Here is a 25,419-nt window from a genome sequence, read left to right as displayed (position 1 = left end):
CTGGTATTCTGAGGAGCCAGCGAGGAGTGCGGGAGGGCATATTGCGCGACTTAAGTAATACAATTGGGTGATACATACCAGGGCCGGATTAAGGGTAGAGGGAGTGGAGCGACCGCTCTAGGCGCCACATGGTAGGGGGGCGCCAAAATCGAGAATGTGGAAAAATCCATACAAAAAAATTATAAATTGCGTGGGCGCGCACATATCACAAAATGGCGAGAGGAGAAAGAACTCAACTACCTATTGAAAATCTAGATTTGTAATTTAGATTAAGTGGAAAATTGCACCACAATGCCAACATAATATACAAAAATTCATAAGGGCGCTATTGCTAGGGCGCCGTAAAAGTTGGAACCACTTTGTTGCACGGCCGAACGACAGAGTTACGCCGCTATTCAAATGCAAAAATATGAGTCTATCTGACGGTCCAAAACGGAGTTCCTCATAAAGCCAAAGGCGCAAAACGTCTCAGATAGGCGCAATTTTGTACGAGTCACAGGAGATGATGAGCGAACTTTAAAGCACCAGGATCCCGAAGGGCACTTAGTGGCAAAATACCGAAATGGGCATCCCGACGGTGACGATCGAGTCCGCAGTAAGTGTCTTAATTATCTCTTAGTGTGAACTAATAAATTAACCTATAACTCTGATGGCGAAATATAAGGCCTAAACGTCGGGAACATAGGCGCCCTGTGAAGTCAAAATTCCAAAGACCGCAGCTCTGCAGGAGATCAAAGCTTGGAAGCTCGCTCCTTCCCCGCTAGTGGGTTGAGTCTTAATAAATTTCGTCAATAAGAAAAAAATTCGCGCTTGCTTCGCTCGCGCTTACTATTTATGTCAGTTATATCTTTTAGGTATCTACTTAGGAAAAATTGCGCGCTAGCAGCGCTCGCGTTTTCATTTCAACTCTGCTTTCCCGACTTGGTCACTATAGTACTCCATTTTGTTTGTTATTTAATGTACATGATATCCACATTCAGCCCCACGCAATCATACTAGGGTGCGGCTGAGACTGTTCAACCCTTTGTCCCTTTCCTACTTTGTATGATGAAATCCATAAATTTTGTATTGCGCCTATCTTCACGTTATGGCATTACTATGAAAAAAAATTCGCGCTCGCTACGCTCGCTATTTTTTTTCTACGTAGTAAAACTTCCTATCAAGGGCGCCCAAACTCAAACTCGCTCTACCCTGATCGAGTGCACGGGCCGGCACTGATACATACATACGTATATTGGGTTGGTAAGAAAGTAATGAGCGATCGATTGAATTCCACATAAAATTTTTGAGAGAGTTCTAGAATCTTCTATGGTCGAAAGTATATAAAGGGCGAGTCGCACAGTTTCTCGTCAGTCATTCACTAGCTGTCGCCGAGCTAATATAAGGAAGAAAATGGACGAATTAAAAGTGCATGTAAGGCATTGCTTACTATATGAATTTCAGTCTGGCCATTCAGCCGCCGAAGCAGTGCGTAATATATGTCAGCGTGTTGCTCCTGAAGTTGTGTCTGAGGCCACGGCGAAACGATGGTTCCAGCGGTTTCGTAGTGGCGACTTTTCATTATCAGATCAACCTAAGTCTGGTCGACCGGTGAAGATTGATGTAGCCAAATTAAAAACCTTAATTGAAGGAGATCCGAGGCTAACGAGTCGTACTCTTGCTACAGAGTTAGGCTGCTCTCATGTCACCATAGAAACACATTTACACGAGTTGGGAAAAAACTACAAATACAGTGTTTGGATACCGCACGAACTTGATAGAGATCAACTAAACCGCCGTGCCGATATGTGCATACAACTTCTGTCTTTTCGCCGCACATTCAACTGGTTGGACCATCTTATCACTGGAGATGAAAAATGGGTCTTATATATAAATCACACACGCAAACGTCAGTGGCTAGCTCCAAACGAAAAAGGAATAGAGGCACCAAAAACAGAGCCTCACCCGAAAAAAGTTATGCTGTCCGTTTGGTGGGATATTCATGGTATTATTCACTGGGAACTCCTACCAAGTGGAATGACTGTTACCGCATCAGTATACTGTAATCAGCTTGAAAATTTAAACCAAAAAATCTGTCAGAATCGTCCACAGCATGCTAAAGTTTTTTTCTTACACGACAATGCTCGCCCACACATTGCAAAAGTGACTCGGCTAAAGCTATTGGAGCTAGGTTAGAAAGTGATACCTCATCCACCGTACTCTCCAGACTTGGCACCTATGGATTACGCATTGTTCAGATCGCTAAGCAATGCCTTGAATGAAAAAAAGTTCGATGATCAAGCCCATCTACGACAGTACATAACTGAGTTTTTTGAATCTAAACCTAGGAACTTCTTCGCCGATGCTATTCATTCTTTACCAGGACGATGGAGACAAGTAGTAGATAACGAAGGCCGTTATATTTTTGATAAATGATTAAAATAATAAATTAAATAAAAATTACAATATTGGTTATGATTCGCTCATTACTTTCTTACCAACCCAATATTATAAATAGGGATTATATTAATTTATAAATATTAAGGATGTGATTGTTCCAGCGTTCTATATATATATATAGGTTATATAATTATGCTATTACCAGTAATTACACAGCTACTTGCGGCTTAATAGTAATATAATTATTATATTACACCTTGTTGTGCCATTAAATGTATTTTTAGTTTTGCCTTAAATCCACTAACTGTAGCTGTAACTGTAAATTGGTGGTGGAAGATTGTTCCAGCATTTCGTGGCAGCGTAACGAAAGCTGCCACGAAATGCTGCGGTATTGTGCCTTGGGCAGATCAGTCGAGGATTACGCCTGACACGTCGCTGGTAGAAAAAATTTTTATTGTACATATATGAGGGTTTCTTAGTGTTGACGATACCGAACAATAGTGTAGCAAAATGCAGGGTACGACGACCATTCATATTTAATAAATTGTTTTTATTGAGATGCGGGGTAATGTGGGATCGCGGGGGTATTGGAAAACAAAAACGTGTGCAGGCATTTTGTAGCCTTTGTATGACTTTTTTAGTTTGACGCCTGTCACTCTCACACTGACATACTTGCCAGAACGTGACGGATGCTTTATCCACGCAGATAAGTTATAAAATTGGAGGCATGATACGTCGGCTGATGAGATTATTAATTCCCGATCCGGATGTTCTCCTCTACAGGTCGCAATTCTCAACCTAATCTTATGAAATATGTAACCAGCAGGGCAATCATGGTCGCGCGATAGATGATAAAACATCGGGCCGTCCCTATCGCACTTACAAATAGTGCGTTAGGGACGTCCTGCTATTTTATCATTTATCGCGCGACCATAATTGCCTGCCTGATTCTATGATTAATCATATTGTTTTTGTTGCCATAAATGACTTAAGTTCCAACAGCGTATATGGCGCTTAATACTATCGTCTCATTTACGTTTTTTTACATGTCGCGATGGTCTACAGCTCCCAGAGTTTTTATTTATGTTTATTTCCAAATTAATAAATAAAACATATTTCAGGAATTAAAAAAGCTCATAAAACATGGTTAGGTTGGTTAGTAAGTACTATAAAATTGTAGCTATACGTTAGTAAGTAAGTACCTACATTAAAGACTAGGTATAATAAAAGATTCGACGTTTGATACATTTGCAGCCAATTAATTAAAAGTTAGTCATTTTCATGGTAAAGTTTTTTCAATAGAATGAAAAAAATAGTAAGATTTGAACACTTAAATGACTTGTTGTTTGTAACTATTACTTATACCTAGTACTTTTTGTTGTTTATTATGTTTGTATGTATTAAAAAGTTTTATTTTTATTTTTTATGAGGAACAGGTACCCAAAAAATGTCTGTTCACTCTTGATTTTTCAATTACATTCCGCGTTGATGGTATGATACAAGTACCTACCTAAATACTGTACTGATAAATGGACAAAATTGTTTTCATGATTGCTTGATAAATATTTTTTAATTAAAATTACTTTTTTACTCAATTTTTATGTTAGACAGAAGGTATATTCAACACTAATTACAGCTTCTACATTAACTTTATTAACGCACCATAAGTTTTTAACGTTAATTACCATTGCTCTTTTATTAGACACAACATGGGTAGCGTATAAAGCATTATAACAAAGTTGCAACAGTTGCAGGCTTCGCATCTCAATGGTTTTACAGCCTCTGTAATTAGACCAAAGAAGCCGACAGACACTATACAGTATTGCCTGTATAGCCTAGTTGCCGCTATGGTAGCTTAGGACCAATTCGTCCATAATTCTATTTCGTCAAACTCTTAAGTGGTTAAGAATTATTTTCATGTGTACTGATTCATCGTCAACGTTGACTTTGTTGTCACTTTTCAATCTTGCCCACATTCCTATATGGTCCACGCTGCCTACAATTGTTAAATTAGGCATCAACAAAAAAAAATTATTGGAAAAGCAACTCAAAAGTTAATGAAAAGGCCAAAGTTTTTAGAGGCCTATTCTACGTCAAAATTGCGATCTCGATACGATATATGTAGATCGGATATGTCAGTTTCAAAAGTACACTATTTTTTCGACCATCACCGTTTAGCGTTAGCGTTTCACAATGTTGTCATTTGAGGAGTTATGAAGAATTGTAGTGGTACCTAGTAGTAGTAGTAGTAAACTCTTTATTGTACAATTAATAACAAAAAACACAGTAAATTACAGTAAAGGACAGTACAAAGGCGAACTTATCCCTTTGAGGGATTTCTTCCAGTTAGTATGTTTAACATAAGCAATTTTTGACGATTTTAAAAGGTGACAAAATAGGATTGTGGAAGAAGCGGTAATGAGCCGCCATGGCCGTAATCATACACATTTCATAGGTACTAATTGGACTCTCAATAGGGCCTGTGGAATTTATAGCTTCATCTAGAACTGGTCGGTAAAGGTCTGTTTAGACGATAGTCTTACTTATTAGTTTTTAATATACTAGATCCTTGCATTTAACAACATAGGTAGGTACGTAAATAATTTTAAATTAGTTATTTATTATTTTGAAGCAATTTTACTGTCACTTATGCGGTATAATGTAAGTCCAAGTATATGTACTTAGACTACTTAGGTACTATATGTTGCCTGTCCCACGATTCAGTTTGATTGATAAATATCATAGGTGTATTTAATAAGTATTATTGTCTATTGATGTATAGAAAATGTCCTTTACTTTACCTTCCAGTACATAACAAATCTCCTCAACAATTCATAGAAATTATCTCTCTCAGAAACCATCATCAATAATGCAGTTTTAATTTACACCGTCAGTTAGAACAAATAAATGGCTATTAATCAGTAACCATAATATTCTCCTAGAGCATATTGAAGACGTCTGAATAATCTTCCGTTCAAATCACCCATTAACTCGGCATACTTAATTACATCGCTAGTGGGCCAGAGTTGAGCTTTTGACACTGCGGACAAACGCATATATCGTGACTCGGGCCAGTAAAGTCGGTTTGTTGATAAAGTCAATTAGTAGTATCAAAGTGGGGACCGGTATCAGTGATTCGGGCCCACCCTCGCAGCGGCGTGTCATATTGGCGGGCCGTGATTGGCCGGGTGTGCCGCAGGGGAGTGGCCCGGGCCCGCTACTCTTGCTCGTGTTTTTACGGGCTGCGTAGGCGACCAGCCCGCGTTATTCTCTCGCAGTCGATCGGACGCGTCGGAGTGTTATAGTTTATTGCTGTGAGGGTATCAAGTAAATTGTGGCTCATCGACGGCGATTTATACGTGTTGACTATCTGTTGTCGCGTGCTTAAGGACTTTTTGTGTTACCTACGGTGTGAAGTGAGAGGTATGGATATTTTTTTCTTCTTACATATTTGTGGTTTTATGTGCGAGTATAATAATTATGAAGGGCCAAGCTGTATATTTATAGTGTAGTAATAGTTGTATTTTTATTTAATTATATATATTACAGTTATTTAAATGTCAGTTCGGGTGGGTATTAGAAAGCGGGCTGTTATAACAAAATGTTGTTTTTAATTTTTACATAAAAACTAGAACTATTTCTTTAAAAAAACATCCTTATTATATTATGTATCAATTTACACTTTTACATACTTACTGCTTTTTTATTGTTAGTGTTCTATTTTAGGTATCATTAAAGATATTAGATATCAATAAAAAAATTAAGCATTTAGATTTTCACCTACTTTTAAGAGCATGCCAATATTTTTCTGTAACAATAAGTAGTTAGTATAAAATGTCAACATAACATAGTAGGTAGATTCAAAGATGTTTCACGTTTCAAATCACTAAAACTTTTTAATTTGATTAATTAAAATAATACAAAAAATAATATGCATAAACATATTTTTATTCACTATAAAATTTTGAGTATAGTACATATTTAAGTAAGTACATACAACACAAAGATGTTCTTAATGCCAATTTATTTATACCTAATAATTATATGAATTTAATCGATCGTCAATTTAGTCTACATTACCTAAGTTCACTATTTAATAAACTATTGATGTGCATATGGAATAATAAAATTTATTAAATGTCTAAACAAACGTATGTGAATAATTCTGTACTAAAAAAGGATGTCAATAAGTCATTTGGAAAGTTCAGGGATTTTTGGATTGCCTTAATTTAATTTGTTCAGCCAATTTTTTTAATCAAAAATATTTTTTTAATTAAAAATAATCACCTATCACAAAGAAAAACACTAAAATCCTAATTTATTCAAAAGCTTTAAACAACTCACGCCTCCTGTCAGGTCGCTAATTACGTTCAATAATTAAAATACAAAAATAATAACGTTATTATTTTGATCAGACCCGCTTCCATTAATCAAAGTCCTCGATAACCTTATTTCACGGCTGGAGTATATTCGGAGTCAAAAAAGGCATAATACCTGATATTTTAAAAGCATTTGCATAATTAGGTGAATTTTATTGCTTTATTGAATTAAGGCCGATGTCAGATTCAAAATTGAAAGCAGCGGGGGGCCCTATGTTGTTAATTTTGTTTATGGGCAGTATCGTGGCCAGTTTGGGATGTTAGTTCCATATTTCGGGATCTATAAAAATGAAGCGTATACGTATCGACAACAATAGCATATTTATTTTATTGTTTTTATTGCCATTTAATAACGTCCGAGTGGGTTAGAGTTTTTGACTTTGATTTTATTTTATTATATTTATTGCGCTGTAAAAGGTATCATAAATTTGTCCGAACAAGATGCGTGACATTAATGTGGTTGTTGGTTAAAATGGTGTCCGATGAAAACTAATCAAAATTCACAATACAATAAAAGGCTTGAATGCGTACTAAATTATGTTTGGGTAAGAGAGCGATACAAAGCAAAGAGTAAAGGATTGATTATTTAAGATGATATATGCGCCGGCGGCGACGGCGCCGGCGCCAAAACCAAATTACTCCGTTGAATTAACTTTCTTGTGTCTGTATGAAATTTTACTAACCTTTCTCAGTAGAAATGAAAACAATATTATAACTTTAAAAGAAGTATGTTTTAATAATAGTACTTTTTTTAGTGGTCATGTTTATAACTATCATAACTTATTCCAGTTCTTTGATTTCACTATTGCTCCTATATATCTAAAACGGAAACCAAACTGATCTAAATCATTCTTTTTGTAAGACAATTGTACAATGCAAATTTTGTTCTGTAATTTTTATCAAGTAAATCAGAATTACAAGTTTCGAATATCGTTAGATTCATCTTTTGCTTCTCCGCACTTAAGCCTTTTCCTAACCGATACCGTTTATAATTGCTTGAAAAAAAGTTTGATATAATCTTTATTACCCTTTGAAATGATTCCATGTACAATGCTAGTGTTGGCTAGATTGAGTTCTCACATCACAAAAGGCCTTGGAACGAGTGATTTTAACCGATTTTTTACTAAAGGGTTGGCCGCACTCAATTTGATTATCATTACCAGTTTGGTAGACCTCTTGGAGTCTCCCCGCTGCGTGTAACTTGGAGCATTTCTTGGGGTATAAGAGTTCTATGGAGCCTGGTTATGTGAAGACCCTGGCAATGACTTGCGGATGCCTCCGGAACGCGCGCAGCATTGTTGATTGTATTAGAGTTAATTAGATCTTAATTAACATTCTGGTTTCTCATTACACGCTACTCGCCGCTACTTGGTAATAGGAAAGTCGATTTACATCGCTCTATCTCGATCGTGATTACGTCATATTCAAATAATAGTTTTGATTGGTGTGATGACTGCACAATTAAAGTTGATAACAATACATTGTTTGAAGCGGAGGATGTTTTCCTACTAATGTTTTTTAGATGTTAGATATTACAATTAAATTCTACATGTAATTTGCTCATTCGCTGTTACAAAAGAAGATCATTGTAAAGAAGTTTATTCCTCACTTTGTCTATTCCATCTAAATTTGGCGTGATATTGATATGCCTAGAGTAAGCGTAAGCCCAGAGGTTGATCTGATATTTTACAACACTTTAAAACCAGTTTTTATCTTTATTATACGATGATCAACAGACATTATCGAACCAGTAGTTAATTTTTCTGATCCATCAACATTGATTACAATATCTTTCTTTTTTATACCATGATTTTTTACAATAAGTATTTCCTTGTCTTTATACCCTTTTTTACGTTACGTTAACCAATTACCTCATTTATGAGTCTAAAACACACATAATACATACATACATACATACATACATACATTTAATTTGTTTTCGTCACTATTTTTATACCTATCTTACAAAGACAAACCACGCATCAGTATCAAATAAATAAAAAATTAGACCTTTCAAATTTTATCCACCCTAAAACACTAGGCTAAGGAAACGTCAAGGTTATCATGCAGGAGCCATCAGTCACAGTGACTCACTTATCACCAAGGAGCCTAATCCGACCCATTAACACTTAAGCAGCCTGACAAAAACTAATCCTCGAATTCTCAGATAAACCGAGTGCAAACCGGAGATACCCGGGCGTGTTTAAGGAGTGGATAATGGGTAATTGTTGGTAGCTACGGTTTATTTGGTTGGTTTGCTTTCTGGTTGCACTTTCGTTTGGTGTTAATCCTATATTGAAATAGTAACCCTAGTAAGTGAGCTAGTCTAACTCAAGACAGTAATTTTTCCTCTTTTTAAATTTTTTCTAAGCCAATTCAGATCAGTTTCTGCTTGATAAAAATAAGAGAAACGATTAAAATTTAATAATCTACTAATATGTTTTATAGATACTATTGTAACTCTGTCCGTCTGTTTACCTCTTTAGCGTCCAGTTTAGGTACTACTGGCTTGCATGGTTTACTATTAATAAAAACTGGTTACTTATCTAAAACAACTTTTCAAAAGTTTAATGGTTACCGACCTAAAGTTTATTAAACTTATTTTAAAAATTTCTGGAAGAGAAGGGATCTGGAAGTGATTCCTCAAAGGTATAAGTTAGACCTCTTGATATTTGTAAATTTTCTGTTTGTTTTGTACAATGCAAAAAAAAAGTTTACGCTACTACAGTAAAAAAGTTATTTGTAAAGTAAGTAGGTACATATCAAATACATAGATGTATTATTAGGTAGGTACGTATCTATCTTCTATGTTTAGGCACGAAGACGGATAGTACCTCACAGGAAAATAACCAGTTTCTTTATCTATTACCAAGATCATTATTTACATCTATCATGTTATTACCTTATGACTTATCGTACCATTTGGAGGCATAGTACGGAAAAAACAAATTAACCAGCTACCTTCAAATTAAAATAAAAAGTAATTAAAATTACTCAACGCTAAATTGAAATTGGAAATGTGTTAATATGGAAGCGCTCCTTTTGCGACTGTTAATTGAAATTAATCGATTAATTTGATGCGAATACTTGAATTACGATTAATTAATTCCGTATAATAAATAGAAGGTTAGGTATCCCTCTATAAGATGGTAATAACTTATAAGTGTGTGAGGGGTGCTAGTACAGGTGTTTCAATGTATAGGGCATCTTTACGGGGTCATTCAATTAAAATTTAATATATGTCTCTGCATTTGCAATATTTAAAAAAAAATATACGTAATTTTATACTTTAAAGGTACGAGAGAAAACGTATAAAAAAGAAGGAGGTGAAAAACAAAGCATTATAAGATTTAGGGCCAGTTGCATCAACCACATTTGACAGACACATCATCGCACGCAGCAGATGTCTATGGAACATCTCATACAATAAAATTTAACGAACGCTTTAACGGTGAGAGACGGTTTGTTGCAACCGGCCTTTAATCTGACTACTGTACTGTACTGTGACTACACCAGCCAGCAGTTACTGCTGCAAGGACGCAGAGGCGCTGGTCCTAACAGAGAGGGAGGGACGGGAGGCTCCTCGAGCTTGCTCAAATGCGCGTACCGGCACGATACAAGCCGCCGGTCAGAGGCGTATGCTGGGTGTGCTAACAACCTCCGTCCTGGCAAGCCTGTACCGATTCAGGACGCGCCTTCGGGCCTATACTGGGGACGCTATTGCTATGTCTTGTATGGGAACCCTGCATTTTATGATTAAGCACTGAGACTTGGCACAGTTGTTCATTGGGTGGCCCTGAGTAAATAAAGATCGGGAGGCATCGAGAGCCCCCCTTAATTTAGGAGGGAGGAGGGGGGGAAGGCTGGCGCCTCCGCGCTTCCTTTGAAACCATATTTCTCTAAAACTATACAAAATAGGGCATGCAATATATCATTCTCGGATAAATGAAGGACGAGGAATTCGTTTTTGGAACAAAAAAAATGTATTTCAGAACAAAAATACAAAATAAAATGGGAAAATCTGAAAACGAGATTTTTTTTTATACATATTATTGCACATTTTATGAAAACTGTAATGGTTTTTTCTAAATAAAAAATATTATTTAATAGCTACATTTATCTAGTTTTAGAAAATGTATAATTTGTTATAGAAATATATTATAGGATGAGTGATAAAAAATAATTTACATCGCCCGATAGGTGATTTGAATGCTCATTTCAATAAGTTTTGTCAATGATTTCAGGTATAATCACTATTTTTAACACACGAAAGCCGTAATCATTGTAGTTTATGGCTATTTTAGTGATTAATGTACTTAAAATAAAAAAAAATACAAAAATTTTAAAAAATATTAAAAATGTGATAATTTTTTTTAACATTATCCTATTTTGTTCTTTCTACACAATATATATCTAAAAGCAATAAATATCAATAAAAAGCCACATTTATACAGTTTATAAAAATATATAGTTTGTTATATAAATATATTACGAAACGCGAGATAAAAAATAATGAAAGTTAAGTGGCAGGGCGATCTTGATGTACGGTACGGGTCAGCTTGTATGATTCGATGAGGTGAGGTAAAGGTACTCAAAGCTCTCAAAAAGTGTAGTTATTTAGAGTACTTCAAATTAAACAACATACTCCTATATAGTCTGAATTTAACTATTTATATTACATGAAATGATCGATTGATATGATAGGTCAGATATATACATCTGATCCTAATACATACATCTTGTGAAATAGTAGTTATCTATATGATTTGCATAATTTATGGATAATTCTTACTTGACATATTTATTATTCCAGATCTGCGTCCTGTACTTTGGTTAACGAGTGCCGAAAATAGTTATTAACCAAAAAAGACCGCCAAATTAACAGCATTTCACCGACAAAAGCTGCCTTGCACCATTTTTGTAAGGGTTATAGGTATATCAAGGTGTCCATGTATGGGGTCAACTAAACCCAATTCAAAATTTGCCATTATTTTCTACTTGTGGCTGGACGAAAGTCTGTAACAATTGGGATTTGGGAGCCTACTTGCCCGCAACGTTGCCTGTTGCTGCAGAAACATTCCTCGAAATTGTCGGATGCAGGTGTAATAAAAAACAGTGCCGCGTAAGGTGCAACCGTAAAAAAATACTTTTTAAATTAAATATTCGGAGCTGATGTGCTTATGCAGTGGATGTTGTGATATATACATAATTAAATTCAGACTATTCATGTTGTTTTATTTGAATAACTCAAAATAGCTACACTTTTTGAGAGCCTTGAGTACTAGCCCCGATACACATGTTTTCGTCTAGTAAGACCATTTTTTGAGGTTCTCCTTTGTACAAAAGCAATGTCTTAGTTCAAAAATCATTAATGTTTAATGCTAATACGAATCTAGTTTATTTTTTATGGCACTATTGCGCAATAACTAACTATCATTGATACTGAAAGGAAGAATATGACGATTTTTATTTTATCTTTTATGGATGGGTAAAACCGATTTAAGGGGGCCCAAAGGAAGTAACTAAATTCTGCTAGTAAACTAAAAAATCTTCAAGCCTATGCATGCAGAACTGCTTTAGGAGAGGAGAACGTGATTAAGACATTTTTTTGCAATATAAGTCACATGCAATTTTATTTTACAATCAAAATAAACTATATTATAGGACTTTTACAATTTTCTGTACTGGGTCGTGATATACCTACATGTGTAAACGTTATTAGAATAAGTATATTTCTGTATTACTAGACGAACTCCACTGAATAGCGGGTAGTACCTTTACCTCACCTCATCGAATAATGCAACGTAAGATGTACATTAAAATTTTCATTTTCATTATTTTTTATCTCGCGTTTCGTAATATATTTATATAACAAACTATATATTTTTATAAACTGTATAAATGTGGCTTTTTATTGATATTTATTGCTTTTAGATATATATTGTGTAGAAAGAACAAAATAGGATAATGTTAAAAAAAAAATCACATTTTTAATATTTTTTAAAAATTTTGTATTTTTTTTAATTTTAAGTACATTAATCACTAAAATAGCCATAAACTACAATGATTACGGCTTTCATGTGTTAAAAATAGTGATTATACCTGAAATCATTGACAAAACTTATTGAAATGAGCATTCAAATCACCCCTAGTATTAAACCAATTAATTTTGAAAATATTGATATTACTATTCTTCATTAAAAAAAACACAATAAATATTTATTTACATGAACATATGTAAATAAATATTTATTGTATAATATTGTAAAAAAAACTAAATATACCTACTTCATTGCCTAAATGTTAAAAAAGTATATCAAATAAATGATAGAGCATCTTGTTCTAATAATTTGTTAGTTAAAGCAATTTAATATACCTACTTAATAAGAAATTTCCTAATATTGCTAATAAATACTATTTTTGCATTTTTTAAATAAAACGTTGAACGGTATTTTTTTAGGGTTCCGTAGTCAACTAGGAACCCTTATAGTTTCGCCATGTCTGTCTGTCCGTCCGTCCGTCCGTCCGTCCGTCCGTCCGTCCGTCCGCGGATAATCTCAATAACCGTTAGCACTAGAAAGCTGAAATTTGGTACCAATATGTATATGAATCACGCCGACAAAGTACAAAAATAAAAAATGGAAAAAAATGTTTTATTAGGGTACTCCTCCTACATGTAAAGTGGGGGCTGAATTTTTTTTTCATTCCAACCCTAACGTGTTATATATTGTTGGATAGGTATTTAAAAATGAATTAGGGTTTGCTAACATCGTTTTTTGATAATATTAATATTTTCGGAAATAATCGCTCCTAAAGGAAAAAAAAGTGCGTCCCCCCTTTAACTTTTGAACCATATGTTTAAAAAACATGAAAAAAATCACAAGAGTAGAACTTTATAAAGACTTTCTAGGAAAATTGTTTTGAACTTGATAGGTTCAGTAGTTTTTGAGAAAAATACGGAAAACTACGGAACCCTACACTGAGCGTGGCCCGACACGCTCTTGGCCGGTTTTTATATTTATTGTTGCTACAAAAATACAGCTATATTGTTAGTGCAAACAATTTATTAGTTCAAAACTATTCCATCTATCCCATATTCTGGGCCGGCGCCTGGAAGGATTACTTTTTTGTCCCGTCCATTAACGAGTGTTAATCTACTGTTCCCGATGCTATCGCGCGGAATAACAATGTGGGCCTTTACGGCCCGGGTTGCAAATAGATGTTGACAGGATCGTGACGGTAGAGATTGTTTGCGTTTCGGTTTGCGTTTTAAATTGTATGTAAAAAATGTTACTGATTTGATATCTACTTAAATCATTCTATTCGTGATATTTTTATATTGTTTTTTTTTATCGCAAAAATGTAAGGTTCTTTTTGAGACGTCTTACGCCGTGTCTTGCGTGGGCGACGGTCGCGCGTCTCATCGCATCGTCTACTTCCATATCGATAAGGTTTGATTTCGTATGCGTCGCATCGCCGTCGCGCGACCATCGCGCGACCGTCGCCCACGCAAGCCATGGCGTTATATTTTGGCACTGAATAATTTCTATCTTATGTATATTCTGAAATACCTAGCTCCATTTTTATACTTAGGTACATTGAAAATATGTAAGATTGTTTAAAATAATCCCGTAAATAATTACGAAATTATAGTTTACAGATATAAAAGATAAAATCAAAATTCAAAACGCCAAAAAAAACGAAAAATAATTGTTTAGCCGATTTTATGAACTATTTACATTTTTGTCACATTTGTAGTTCACTGTACTTAGGTACTATCATGTTGTAAGTCGGTCCGGTGTAACTCAGATAAACTTAATAATAAAAAAATGCATATATGTATTTCGCTTACCCAGTTACACAGTAAATGAATGAGTAAAGTATCAGGAAATACGCCCAAGACTTTTCCCTTTGATGTCGCCGCTTGCGCAAGAGTTTTCACTTAAATTTCCTTCAGCAAGTTTCCTGCGGAAGCCGCGAACGGCACAAAAAGCACAGGTCAATGAACTCGGTACAGTTAGCGTAAAAAGTGTTGCGATTACATGCTCGAAATCACAGCGTCTAGTAGTGCTGACGCTTAGCGGAGGTTTGTGTTACTCGGGTTGATTAGTGAAAGAAAAGGGTTACCTATCCGAGAATGTGCTGTTTTCGTATGTACTCAGTAGTGAAATTTAAAGGACCAATGGTTTTGAAAATTAAGATATATTTCAGCGATTAGTTTTGATTTAACTCTAATTTACCTTAGCAATTATAATGAATCGGAGATGTAGGTACTCGTATCTAAATGTATGTACATTTTGCAAGAAAGGTTTACAATATAAAGTTAATTAAATAAATTGACTAAAAAAATGCACACCAACTGCATCGTCGGCTCCCATACAAGTAGCAATTGGGTTGTAGTCGGTATCTATATAGAACCTTAAAATATAATCTTTATTTGCGATAGATATAGATAATTACATGTCAATATTTTAAGTACATCAAGCTTCGTAAGTAATTTAATTATAAATTATTCTGATACGAACGCCTTCCTAGCTCAATGAGCAGGTTCAATTTAGTATGACAAAAATGTGATTGCTCTGTCCCCTTTAAGGTTCCCTGTTTAGTACAGGATCCCTGCTCACTACCTTATTAAAAATGATCTATGCAAAAGTAATTCAAAAAGCTTTTCTTCAACCAAAAATGACAGTTTTAACTCTAACATAGTAATAGTAAGATACGATTATCTAGAGCAAATTTTTGACGTGTATTTAGTACGAATCGAACATAATTATTTTGCGAAGCTATATAACGAGAGGTCGCCCGCGGACTACCTGGAGGCGCACGGTGGAAAAGGAGGCTGGCTCAGTGGGCCTCGGCTGGGCGCGCCTGGAGGAGGCCGCGTCGGACCGGGAACAGTGGAAATCCTTCCTGAGAGCCCTATGCCCCTGATGAGGGACAACAGGATAAAATCATCATCATATAACGAAAATAGTTGACCTGTAAATTGTAAATTGTACCGACAATTTACAATTCTACAAGTTTCTGTTCAATAAAAATTACAAGTTACAAATTTGTCATAGTGGAAAATTTACATAATTGTAGGAGTTTAGCTACAATTTTACATATTTCTGTTCAATAAACATTTTCACTTGACAGGTGATTTTTAACAATTTTGTAAGGAAATGTGCTTTATTGAACACATAATTGTAATTACAAGTTTACATATTATGTAGATTGTAGTACAATTCTGACAGGAGATTAATGCTGTGTCAAAACTCGATTTGAAGTGTGCTTTACGATCTGCATAATCAAAAAATATGGTTCTAACAACTAGTAGTGACAGTAATGGGACGATTATGAATATCGACGATTTTTTCGTAAAAGGATACATTTTACTTTGGATGTAACGGATTTTACGTTCAATGAAAAATTCCGGGTGAGCATAACTACCGTCGAATATTTACTTTTAAGAATAGGGCAATAGGCCAAATAGGGGGTTATCTTCAAAGTGAGACTAATAGAAATGCAGCTCTTTCACACACTGAACAGATTTTGTGTGCGTTGCACTGGATGAGCTGTGGCTCTCAATATCATGTGGTAGCAGATGCATATGGAGTATTCTAGCCTTTTTTTATACATATTCAAGGATTTCAGTTGCTCGGCAATCTCTATCCACTTCTTTATTTTAATCTCGTGCGATTAATTTTTCACCAAACAAAATATCCTTATTTACGTAAATGAGAGATTAAATTTTAATGTTTTTGTTGATTTCCATACTTAATATTAAACAGTTAAACGGTAAACCAAATGATAGAGAACTTGTTGAAAATTTACATTTTATGTAAATTGTAAGTTACCATTACAAATTTGTGAGTACAATGTTGTAATTGTAAACTACAGGCGTTTTTTACATATTTAAATGTTTATTAAACGGCTTTTACAATGGTTACAATTGTACATTTTCTAATTGTAGGTTTCTTACTTATTTGTAGGTTTTATTAAACAGCACTTGTAGCAAAACTTTACAAATATGTCACTTTTTTACAAAATTGTTGAATTGTAATGTTTATTAAATGGGGCCCAGTAAGCGTTTAATTATGCGATCAAAAGCCTCGGTAGAGCCGCATCTGCACTGGGCCGTGACATTGGCACTGCTTTATTTAATTTACAGTTTTTCGCCAATCACGATACTTCGTCACGAGTAACAATTAGTTTTGAGTAAATCTTGACATCAATTATATAAGTTAGTAATTTAATAATTGACTTGTAAATTCCCCAATAAAAAAACAAATAAAAATTGCTCATGGAGAATTTGTGACTCGCTCCTACTCTTAAAATTTTGTAACTAGAAGATTTATTTTTTTTTTTTAAACAATCAACCCCGTGTGTTACATACAATATTTTATACCATTTTCCTTCTTTAACTTATTTTGGCTAGGTATTATTTTATTTTATATTAAAGAAGATCGACTTATAAAGGAGATAAACTTCATTTAAATCTTTTAGGAAGTTTAAGCTAACCCAATTATTCAGGCTTCAGATTTAATAAGAGAAAGCCCATTAAAATTAATTACACTAATCCGGATAGAAATACTTCTCCAAAAGCCTCTAAGGACATAAACCTTTAAGCTAAGGGTCAACTAATTTCTTTAAAATAAGTGTTACTTATATAAAGTAATCTTGATGACTTGAAATGAGAATGTTAAAACCAGAAATGTATTAAATATTAAGTAGGTACGTATTTTATACTTTGCTCAAAGTATCAATTCGGGATAAGTAACTTTTAGTGTTACTTATTAGATTGTTCAATTGAATAGTTAGTAGTTCAAAATCAGTCCGATAAAATAATAATCCTACTTCCGATTTAAAGTAACTTCAACCAATTTTGAACATTAGACCAATCTCCATTCACCATATCGAATAAAAATCTAATTAGAATTATCTACCGTAACAGATAAACTCTGAACAGCTACCAATTTCCAATAAAATGAGTTGTGTTCGCTAATCCGGCGCGGGCGGCGAACCGAGTCGCCACCTGTCGGGCAGCTGCCGTACTTTCTTTCAGCTATGTTAATGACCTATCACTATATTTTGATCGGGTACATTTTATTGAGGATTAGAAGGAATTACCCAGAATAAGTGGTTTTAAGTAAACATAAGAGAGACAAGTTGATACAAAACAGAACTCAGTATGGAACTGGCGAATTACAACGTAATTAGGTTAGGCTAATTTACTTCTAGTCAAAGCTTCTTTTCAAAAACGAATTTGAAGGATTGCTAATATGGAAATAATATGAAATCGTGTCGAGTGACGTCATGGTCAACTCATTAAAATCTCAAATTAGCCCCTTTAAGCATTGTCCTAATGAAACTGGCCTTAATTCCTCGCTATATCGCAATGTAGATGAGTTGTACAAGGAAGTGATGTTGACATATATATTTATATTTAGGAATAATTGGTAAAATTAAAAACTCAAGCGTATAATAATTAAATAACTGCTCTTCTTAAAACTAAAAATAATACAAAACAAGTACGGATCGATTAACGGAACCAGCCATCTTAATTAATTTGGTACTCGCTAATTAACTGAAACTAATTACTTTTTTCAGATAATTTAAATAGCTTAAATTTTTTTAATAGAATAATTTATTGGATTACCTTGATACTTAAAAGTCTCATATTACAATACACGTGTCAATAATAATTTGGAACTCGTGTATAGTCAAACACAATTAAATTTAATATGGATTCATTTTAGTAACTATTGTAAGCATTAAGTATGTTTACGCAACCGTATAAACATTTAAAATGGTATTAGAATCAAAATAGGCAAATTTATCTGCAAAAACAATAAATTCTAAATACCTACATTATGAGCCGACTCGTGTGGTGACACTGGTGACGGGTTAAAAATTTCCCCACCCTTTTCCTGCCGAGGGTGTCATAATATAGAAAGCTGCTGATATGTATTCAATTCTGATATGAGCGATGGACTTGCAACCTGTAACTTTAGTATCACAATTTCGTTTTCTTTCAACCCCTTATATAATTGCTATCTGCAGTGGCACTGAAACTTGAGTAGTTTCATGTATTACGATCATGACTGTATTAAGGGCGATGGGAGTAACTCGTCACTATAGGTAACACGAGTATCAGAATGTTTCTTTCAACACCCCCTTATTTGCTAAGAATGTCGCTAACACTTGAGAAGGTTCATGTGCTCTGCCTACCTTTTGGTAATACGATCATGAGTTATGGATGTTTGTATAACGAACATGTATTAATGATCTATAGCTGTCAAGACTTAGCAATCTAGACCAAAGTATGGGCGTGGAAGAAGCCGGAAGTTTGCATATTGCAATTAAGATGAGGAAGTCGATACTGCTAGAATTACCAACACACTCGCACCAAAACAGCTTAAACACCACCCATTTTCATTCCATTATCATCCTTATGATGTTGATAACTTGTTTGAAAGTCGTTTGTTAAAGTTTGTCAGTTAGGTCGTTAGAAAAGTATGAGTGAAGGGTTTGCGAATACATTTATATTAACATTGTAATTATGTACATTGGTATTGTTGTTGCTAATTGTCTATGATATGCTAATGTTCATTGCTGAGTAAGATTGGTTTTTTTATGAAATTGCTTGTGTAAAGGAATTTTGAACCGTTGAAACATGGATATACCTACCTGATCACTGTGATTATGATACGATATTAAATCTACATATTTAAATTGTGTTTGATTGCGCTGTTCTATTTGCCAGTTTTAAAAATACATAAACAGATAGGTACGATGTTAGACTACTTACACGAAATGATTAAAAGTATGCAAATAATTCGTTTAAAATAATTTTCATCCGCATTAATATTCGTGTCTATAATTTTATACGGAAATTTTACAAGATTAAAATATGTGTAAACACATCCTAAACTTAATTTTCTTTGTTACAGAATTCCACAAAAATTTTCACCATGGGCGTATCTGACCACACTGAGCTCCCGGACCCGGAGCGGCCCGGATCCGGCTCGGGCCCGGACGACGATGACGCGCCGCGCCGGAAGCAGCGCCGGTACCGGACGACGTTCACCAGCTATCAGCTTGATGAGCTGGAGAAGGCGTTTGGACGGACGCATTATCCAGACGTTTTTACTAGGTAGATATGGAATGTTTTTAATTTTTATATCCAACACTATTCAGTGCTGGAGTGGCCGGACACAGTTAACTTATGTAAGTGTCCCGGATCCGGACGGCAGCCTTTTAAATAGAAAATTTAAAAATTTGTAGGTAAGTACATGTAATGTACAAAATTTGTTTTTTTGTCGACAAATTGAACAAAAATAGTTATTGAATAAAAGGTATTTAGAATACCTACCAATAAAAAAATATTATGAATAGTAACACTTCACAACCCGTGAGGCTTTTGAGTTTAAAATATTTGTGTTTTTACCATATCATGTCAATAAATATTCAAATATTTGATCAATAAAATTTTATTAACTTAATATCGTTTTGTTTGTTACAGGGAAGAACTTGCTTTGAAAATCGGTCTTACTGAAGCCAGAATTCAGGTAAGGCCTAAAAAATATCATATAATGTGAGTGCAGGAACAGAGGGGAGGCCGACGCGTCAAAATACAGGAAACGGTGCGAATTTCACGAAAGTTATTATAGAAAACTATTAAAAAGCAAGTGCGTGCAATGGTCGTAGAAAAAAAACGCCAGTTGTATAAAATACTATTAAAGGAATCAAATAATACGTTCGGCAGTAGTGGTGATCTCCTAGTTTGTCATAACTCACAACCATTGAGTTTCAGTCGATTAGTCGGCTTTTGGACAACAAAAGATCTCATATCTTTTTATGTGCACCAGTGTGGGGTAAAAACTCACACTCTGGACACCCCACGGCGCCTGGCGGGCACGATATCATTATGGATGCTGTTTACACATCGCCTATTATTGTATTCATATTAATGCTATTTAATTCACTTTGAGTTTGACTGTTTATATGGTATTTGGGAATGAATTATTTATATTGTCACCTGTGGAGTCTATTTGGTGATATTTTGGCGTTTTTGACGTTCATATACATACCTCTATATTTGTACGTATTTAACTACATCACTACTTCGGTTTTATAATTTGTCGATAATGAATAAATAACACTTAATAGAAATAGATATCAATCTAAACATGGTAGTTATTAAACAATGCACAATATAAAATAACACAAATCTCATTATCTCTTTGCCCGAGATACAGGATTCTTTTCCTAGTTCGGGCGCACGTAACACTGCACGTACTATAAGTAAACGCATAAATGTAACATTAGCAATAAGGTTTTTTCAATAAATTATTCTTATTCTTATTCTTAATATTTGATTTTGGAGTTACCTACTTTCAAATGTACAGAGACCATGATTCTAGTAATTAAAAAAACATCTTGAGGACAAGTCTCGCATATGTCGCATTATGAGAAATTAACGATGTTTGTATTTCGTAAACAAAATAAAAAGGCTGCGCGAACTCCGACCTCTTCGATTTTCGAATTCCAAAAAGCGCTGTGCGCCGTTTAAAAAGTCATAAATTACATAACGCGCTATAAAAAGGCAATTTTTAACAGCATTTCGTCCATAAATTTAATGTTTTCATTACAGTAAATGGGAACTGCGTTCATTCGTCACATGTCATGTCCGTAATTACTTTATTTCGTAAGTTTTCCGTAAAGGTGGAGTTAAACGCGGCCCATTCCTGGCGACACCTGTTGATTGGCCACCGGCGGCGAACGGGGAAATGTCAATGTGATGATCATCATTACAACCAGGTTTCCACGGTGATAATAAATGTGAAAGTGTTATTGAAGTGTGACGTTTATAAAGTGTAGCTCCCATCATGGTTAAAAACATGTTACACGAATCTTTTTTGGAATTATTCTTTCTTTCGCTTTTCTTCAACGTTGCTAGTAAGTATGCCAATATTGCCAACGTCGCCAATTCTCACAGGCTTGCTCCATTCAGTGACAATGTCCAATCCAAGTTTATTGAAGTATTTACATAAATAGTTTCTTAAAACCTTTTTTGTAATAAAACTTACATCATACCGCGCACAAATTCACGACCGAGAAAGTTAGTGACAAAGTGGTGAAATTAAACGGCATAATATTTTTGGCGACACAAGCAAATAAGTCCTCACCAGTCCATTAAACTCCGTGATTGGACACAAAAAAGCAAATGCTACTAATTAAAGTTCCTCATTCAAATATGGAAGCCATCACCTATGTCGCTCTCATCCAATCAGCGGCGATTAACCGATTAATATCCGTCTGAAGTATGGTCACATCATTCCTTACAGTCCTTTATTCAACGCTTTTATAGCTTTGAGTATCAAGTTGATTTTCGAATGACAGACGTACGGGTGAAACCATGGTCACATCATTCCTTAGTCCTTTATTTGACGCTCTTAACGCTTTGGATACCGAGTTGATTTTCGAAATGCAGGTGTACAAGATTCCTTATAAGACAAGACTCGGACCCGGCTGCGCTTGCTCTAACGATCGTGTAATCACCGGGATGTTATTCCAGAAGCATATCGACTAACGTTTTTCGCAAACTAAGTTTATTTTATAACTTGTATATGTATTGTGTGTACCATTTTACAACGAATTTGTAAATATTATGATCCCAAAGTGTCAGAAGCGCCTGAACAACCTTCCCTTATTCTGCCAAATAGCTGAGCTAGTGTTTTAATAGAAAGTTTTTCCAAAGCCACCTACATTTTGGGAAAGAATTTAACATAACGTAATAACATTTAGCTGCGAGTCAAATCTTTGCAATGCGCTAAATATATTTCAAATCAAACAGAAATATTTAAGATTTAAAATCAACTCCGTGATTGAAAAGTATTTGTACTCATTAAAGAAGGAATCTTGGGCAAGTTTTACTGCTTGTTAAACGATTGTTCGACTAAGTAAGAAATTATTGAACGTACTAAGGAATGACGACCAAATTACGAGTAGGTAGATTTTGTTTTTTTTTATGTGTTGAAAAGCTAGAAGCGTCTAAATAGTATAACTTACTCTTTGGACACTTTTTTTCACGATCAGAAAAAAACTGATCCAAGTCAAAATTAGGTAAGTTCTATTCACATTATGGCATCAAAAAGTTACAAAAACATACCCGCGTTGTTCAAGACTCTGTGTCTAGAATACTCCAGTCAATAAGGTTCCTTATAAGGCCTAAATCGTTTCATTGGAACTTGAACTCAAGTTTTTATTAAATTTAATCAATTATTGTGGTCGATAATCGGTATGATCGAGCACCATAATCGATATAATTGCGTCTCTACGCATAGCTACATGTAAAAAGTCAATCGAGTTAGTGAGGGATTTTATGTTAGATGGATGAAAGATAGGTGAATAATAAGGACAGGAGCTACATAAAAATGCGTCTTGGTTTAGGGGTTGAGAGACTTCTAAGGTATTACATAATGTATCAACATGCCAAAAAAAATTAAAAATATATATTTGTCCCTGACGAGAGAGCGATAAAGAGAGTTGGCTAGTACCCAGGGTTTTCAAAATAACATTTAGGGTTTAGGTACATGGTTTTAATCTCCTTGTGGAGGTATGAAGCCACTACGTGTGAAACAATGTCTGTCTTGAGGCTGTTGAAATCCAAACAAATCCACATGAAATAAATTGTCACTCCGTCGACTTTGTTTAAAATATCCGCTGTAATAATGCCTTTCCCATCACGGAAATCATTGGGTATTCCGGACTTTTGGGAGGCGAGCTTGGTATGAAGCCTTACACTTGTGTGGAACAATTCTGTTTATAGTAAACCAGCCTTTAGAATTAATTGATCAGTGGTATATTTTCCTGGTAGCCATTCTATGCACGTTGTTCCTGGTAGGAGTTATTACTAGTTATTAGTAATTAATAAGATTACGGACTTATACCATTGTGAACGATGGCCAATATGTCATTATTGAATTACTAAGTATGGTTTATATTTAGATGTTATACATATTTATAAGCAACACATTTTATAATGCAATGAAATTTATAAAATTACTTATAGATCATGATCATGAGTGATATACGCAATATTTAGACACAATTAACATATCTCTCGTACGTACGTATGCATCAAAATCACCAGTCATTAATCATTTCAACGCCAAAGACGTTTAACAAAGATTGAGCACGCACCCCGTTAACTATTTAGGTACTCCAAAATATTATAATGAACTAACCTAAGTCTCTCTTGTCAACAGGTATGGTTCCAAAATCGGCGAGCGAAGTGGCGTAAGCAGGAGAAGGTTGGGCCACACGCACATCCGTACAGCGGGTACCTGGGCGGGGGGCAACCGCTGCCGACATCCGCCACGCTGCCACCGGCGCCGCACCCGCTTAGCCAGCTTGGCTTCGGCCTTAGGAAGCCGTTTGATACCGCACTGGCCAGTTTTAGGTAAGAAAACGTCACAAACTATACCCTTCCCCTTATTTTTTTTGCTAGTATAAAACAACAAGACGTATGATTATTTTTGTCTTCGAAATAAAACAGGCAACCTGGCTTATTGTGGGTCATGATCACACAGGTACAAAAAGCCTGACAGAGATGTTTTCTTTTATTAATAAAACGTAACTAGCAATGGATCTTTCTTTGTCTACAGGTACGCCAGCTCCCCCCTATTCGCCGCTCAATACCTTCCCCCACTATCCCGGCCGCCCCTATTCGGTGCCCCTCTATACGCGACCTCTCCTCACTTCCACTCCATCTTCGCCAACCTAACCGCGCCCGAACCGCCCCGACTCTCGCCCGAACATTCCCGACTTTCCGAGCACAGCCGAATGTCAGAGCAGAGCCGATTGTCAGATGTTTCTAAAACGCCAGAGAATAGATTGTCTCCTGGGCGTTTATCTGTGGAAGTTACCTCCCCCGCCCCGTCGGTTTCACCCCCGATCTCGCCCGGCAGCGAGTCGATACCGCAAGCGATGGACGATGTGAGGAGCTCGAGTATCGCTGCGTTGCGATTGGCGGCCCGTGAACACGAACTAAGGCTGGAGCTTTTGAGGCAGCGGGCTGACTTGATTTGTTGATATTTTCAGTTGGGGTTTGAGTTGAAATAGTAGCTCATGTGACAATGTAAAAGGGTTTAATGGTTGTTTACCAGTGTTCATTTCCTGATAACGAAACAGTTCAAAACTATGTACGACATGTACAGTAAAAACATTTTTTAAAACTCTGGTTCATGATTTAGACGTAGAAACATTCTCTAAATAAATAATTGTTTTGTCAATAAAATGCAGTCGTATTGAAAATTGTATTGAAATAATTAAACTTTAGGTACGAAGTGGTATTATATTTAAAATGTTAACTACAAATTGTAGATATAGTAATATTTAATTAAATATGTTGCCACGACCAGTCGCTACATAAATTAATTCCTACTCTCCTAAGTGCTTATTAAATTTTAAAATTAATATTTATAAAATCAACTTGTAGCTACTGGTCGTGTTAGCGATGTACAATAAATATTTTACTTGATAATGTTAGTAGCTAAGTGTATTTAAGGACCGAGCACACCCACGCAATTCGAGAGAATATTGTAAAGCTAGGTCCACATGTCCATATCGTACGCATCGCATGGCATTTCGTACGCTGAGATTGCGGTGCGTT

The 25,419-nt window shown here is 35.2% G+C and overlaps 1 protein-coding gene across 1 annotated transcript; it reads left to right on the top strand.

The window, feature by feature from the left end:
* Positions 1-5,662: 5,662 nt before the first annotated feature.
* LOC125227316 (homeobox protein aristaless-like) lies at positions 5,663-24,841 on the top strand. Its single transcript, XM_048131600.1, has 5 exons — positions 5,663-5,802; positions 19,694-19,896; positions 20,266-20,311; positions 24,014-24,207; positions 24,413-24,841. The coding sequence occupies exons 2-5, from the start codon at positions 19,715-19,717 to the stop codon at positions 24,837-24,839; spliced, it is 849 nt and encodes a 282-aa protein (XP_047987557.1). The 5' UTR covers positions 5,663-5,802; positions 19,694-19,714; the 3' UTR covers positions 24,840-24,841.
* Positions 24,842-25,419: the final 578 nt, after the last annotated feature.

The sequence above is a fragment of the Leguminivora glycinivorella genome, chromosome 6 (genome assembly GCF_023078275.1).
Source record: "Leguminivora glycinivorella isolate SPB_JAAS2020 chromosome 6, LegGlyc_1.1, whole genome shotgun sequence".
Lineage (NCBI taxonomy): Eukaryota > Metazoa > Arthropoda > Insecta > Lepidoptera > Tortricidae > Leguminivora > Leguminivora glycinivorella.
Note: the sequence above shows the minus strand (reverse complement) of the source record. Positions and strands in the feature narration are given on the sequence as shown.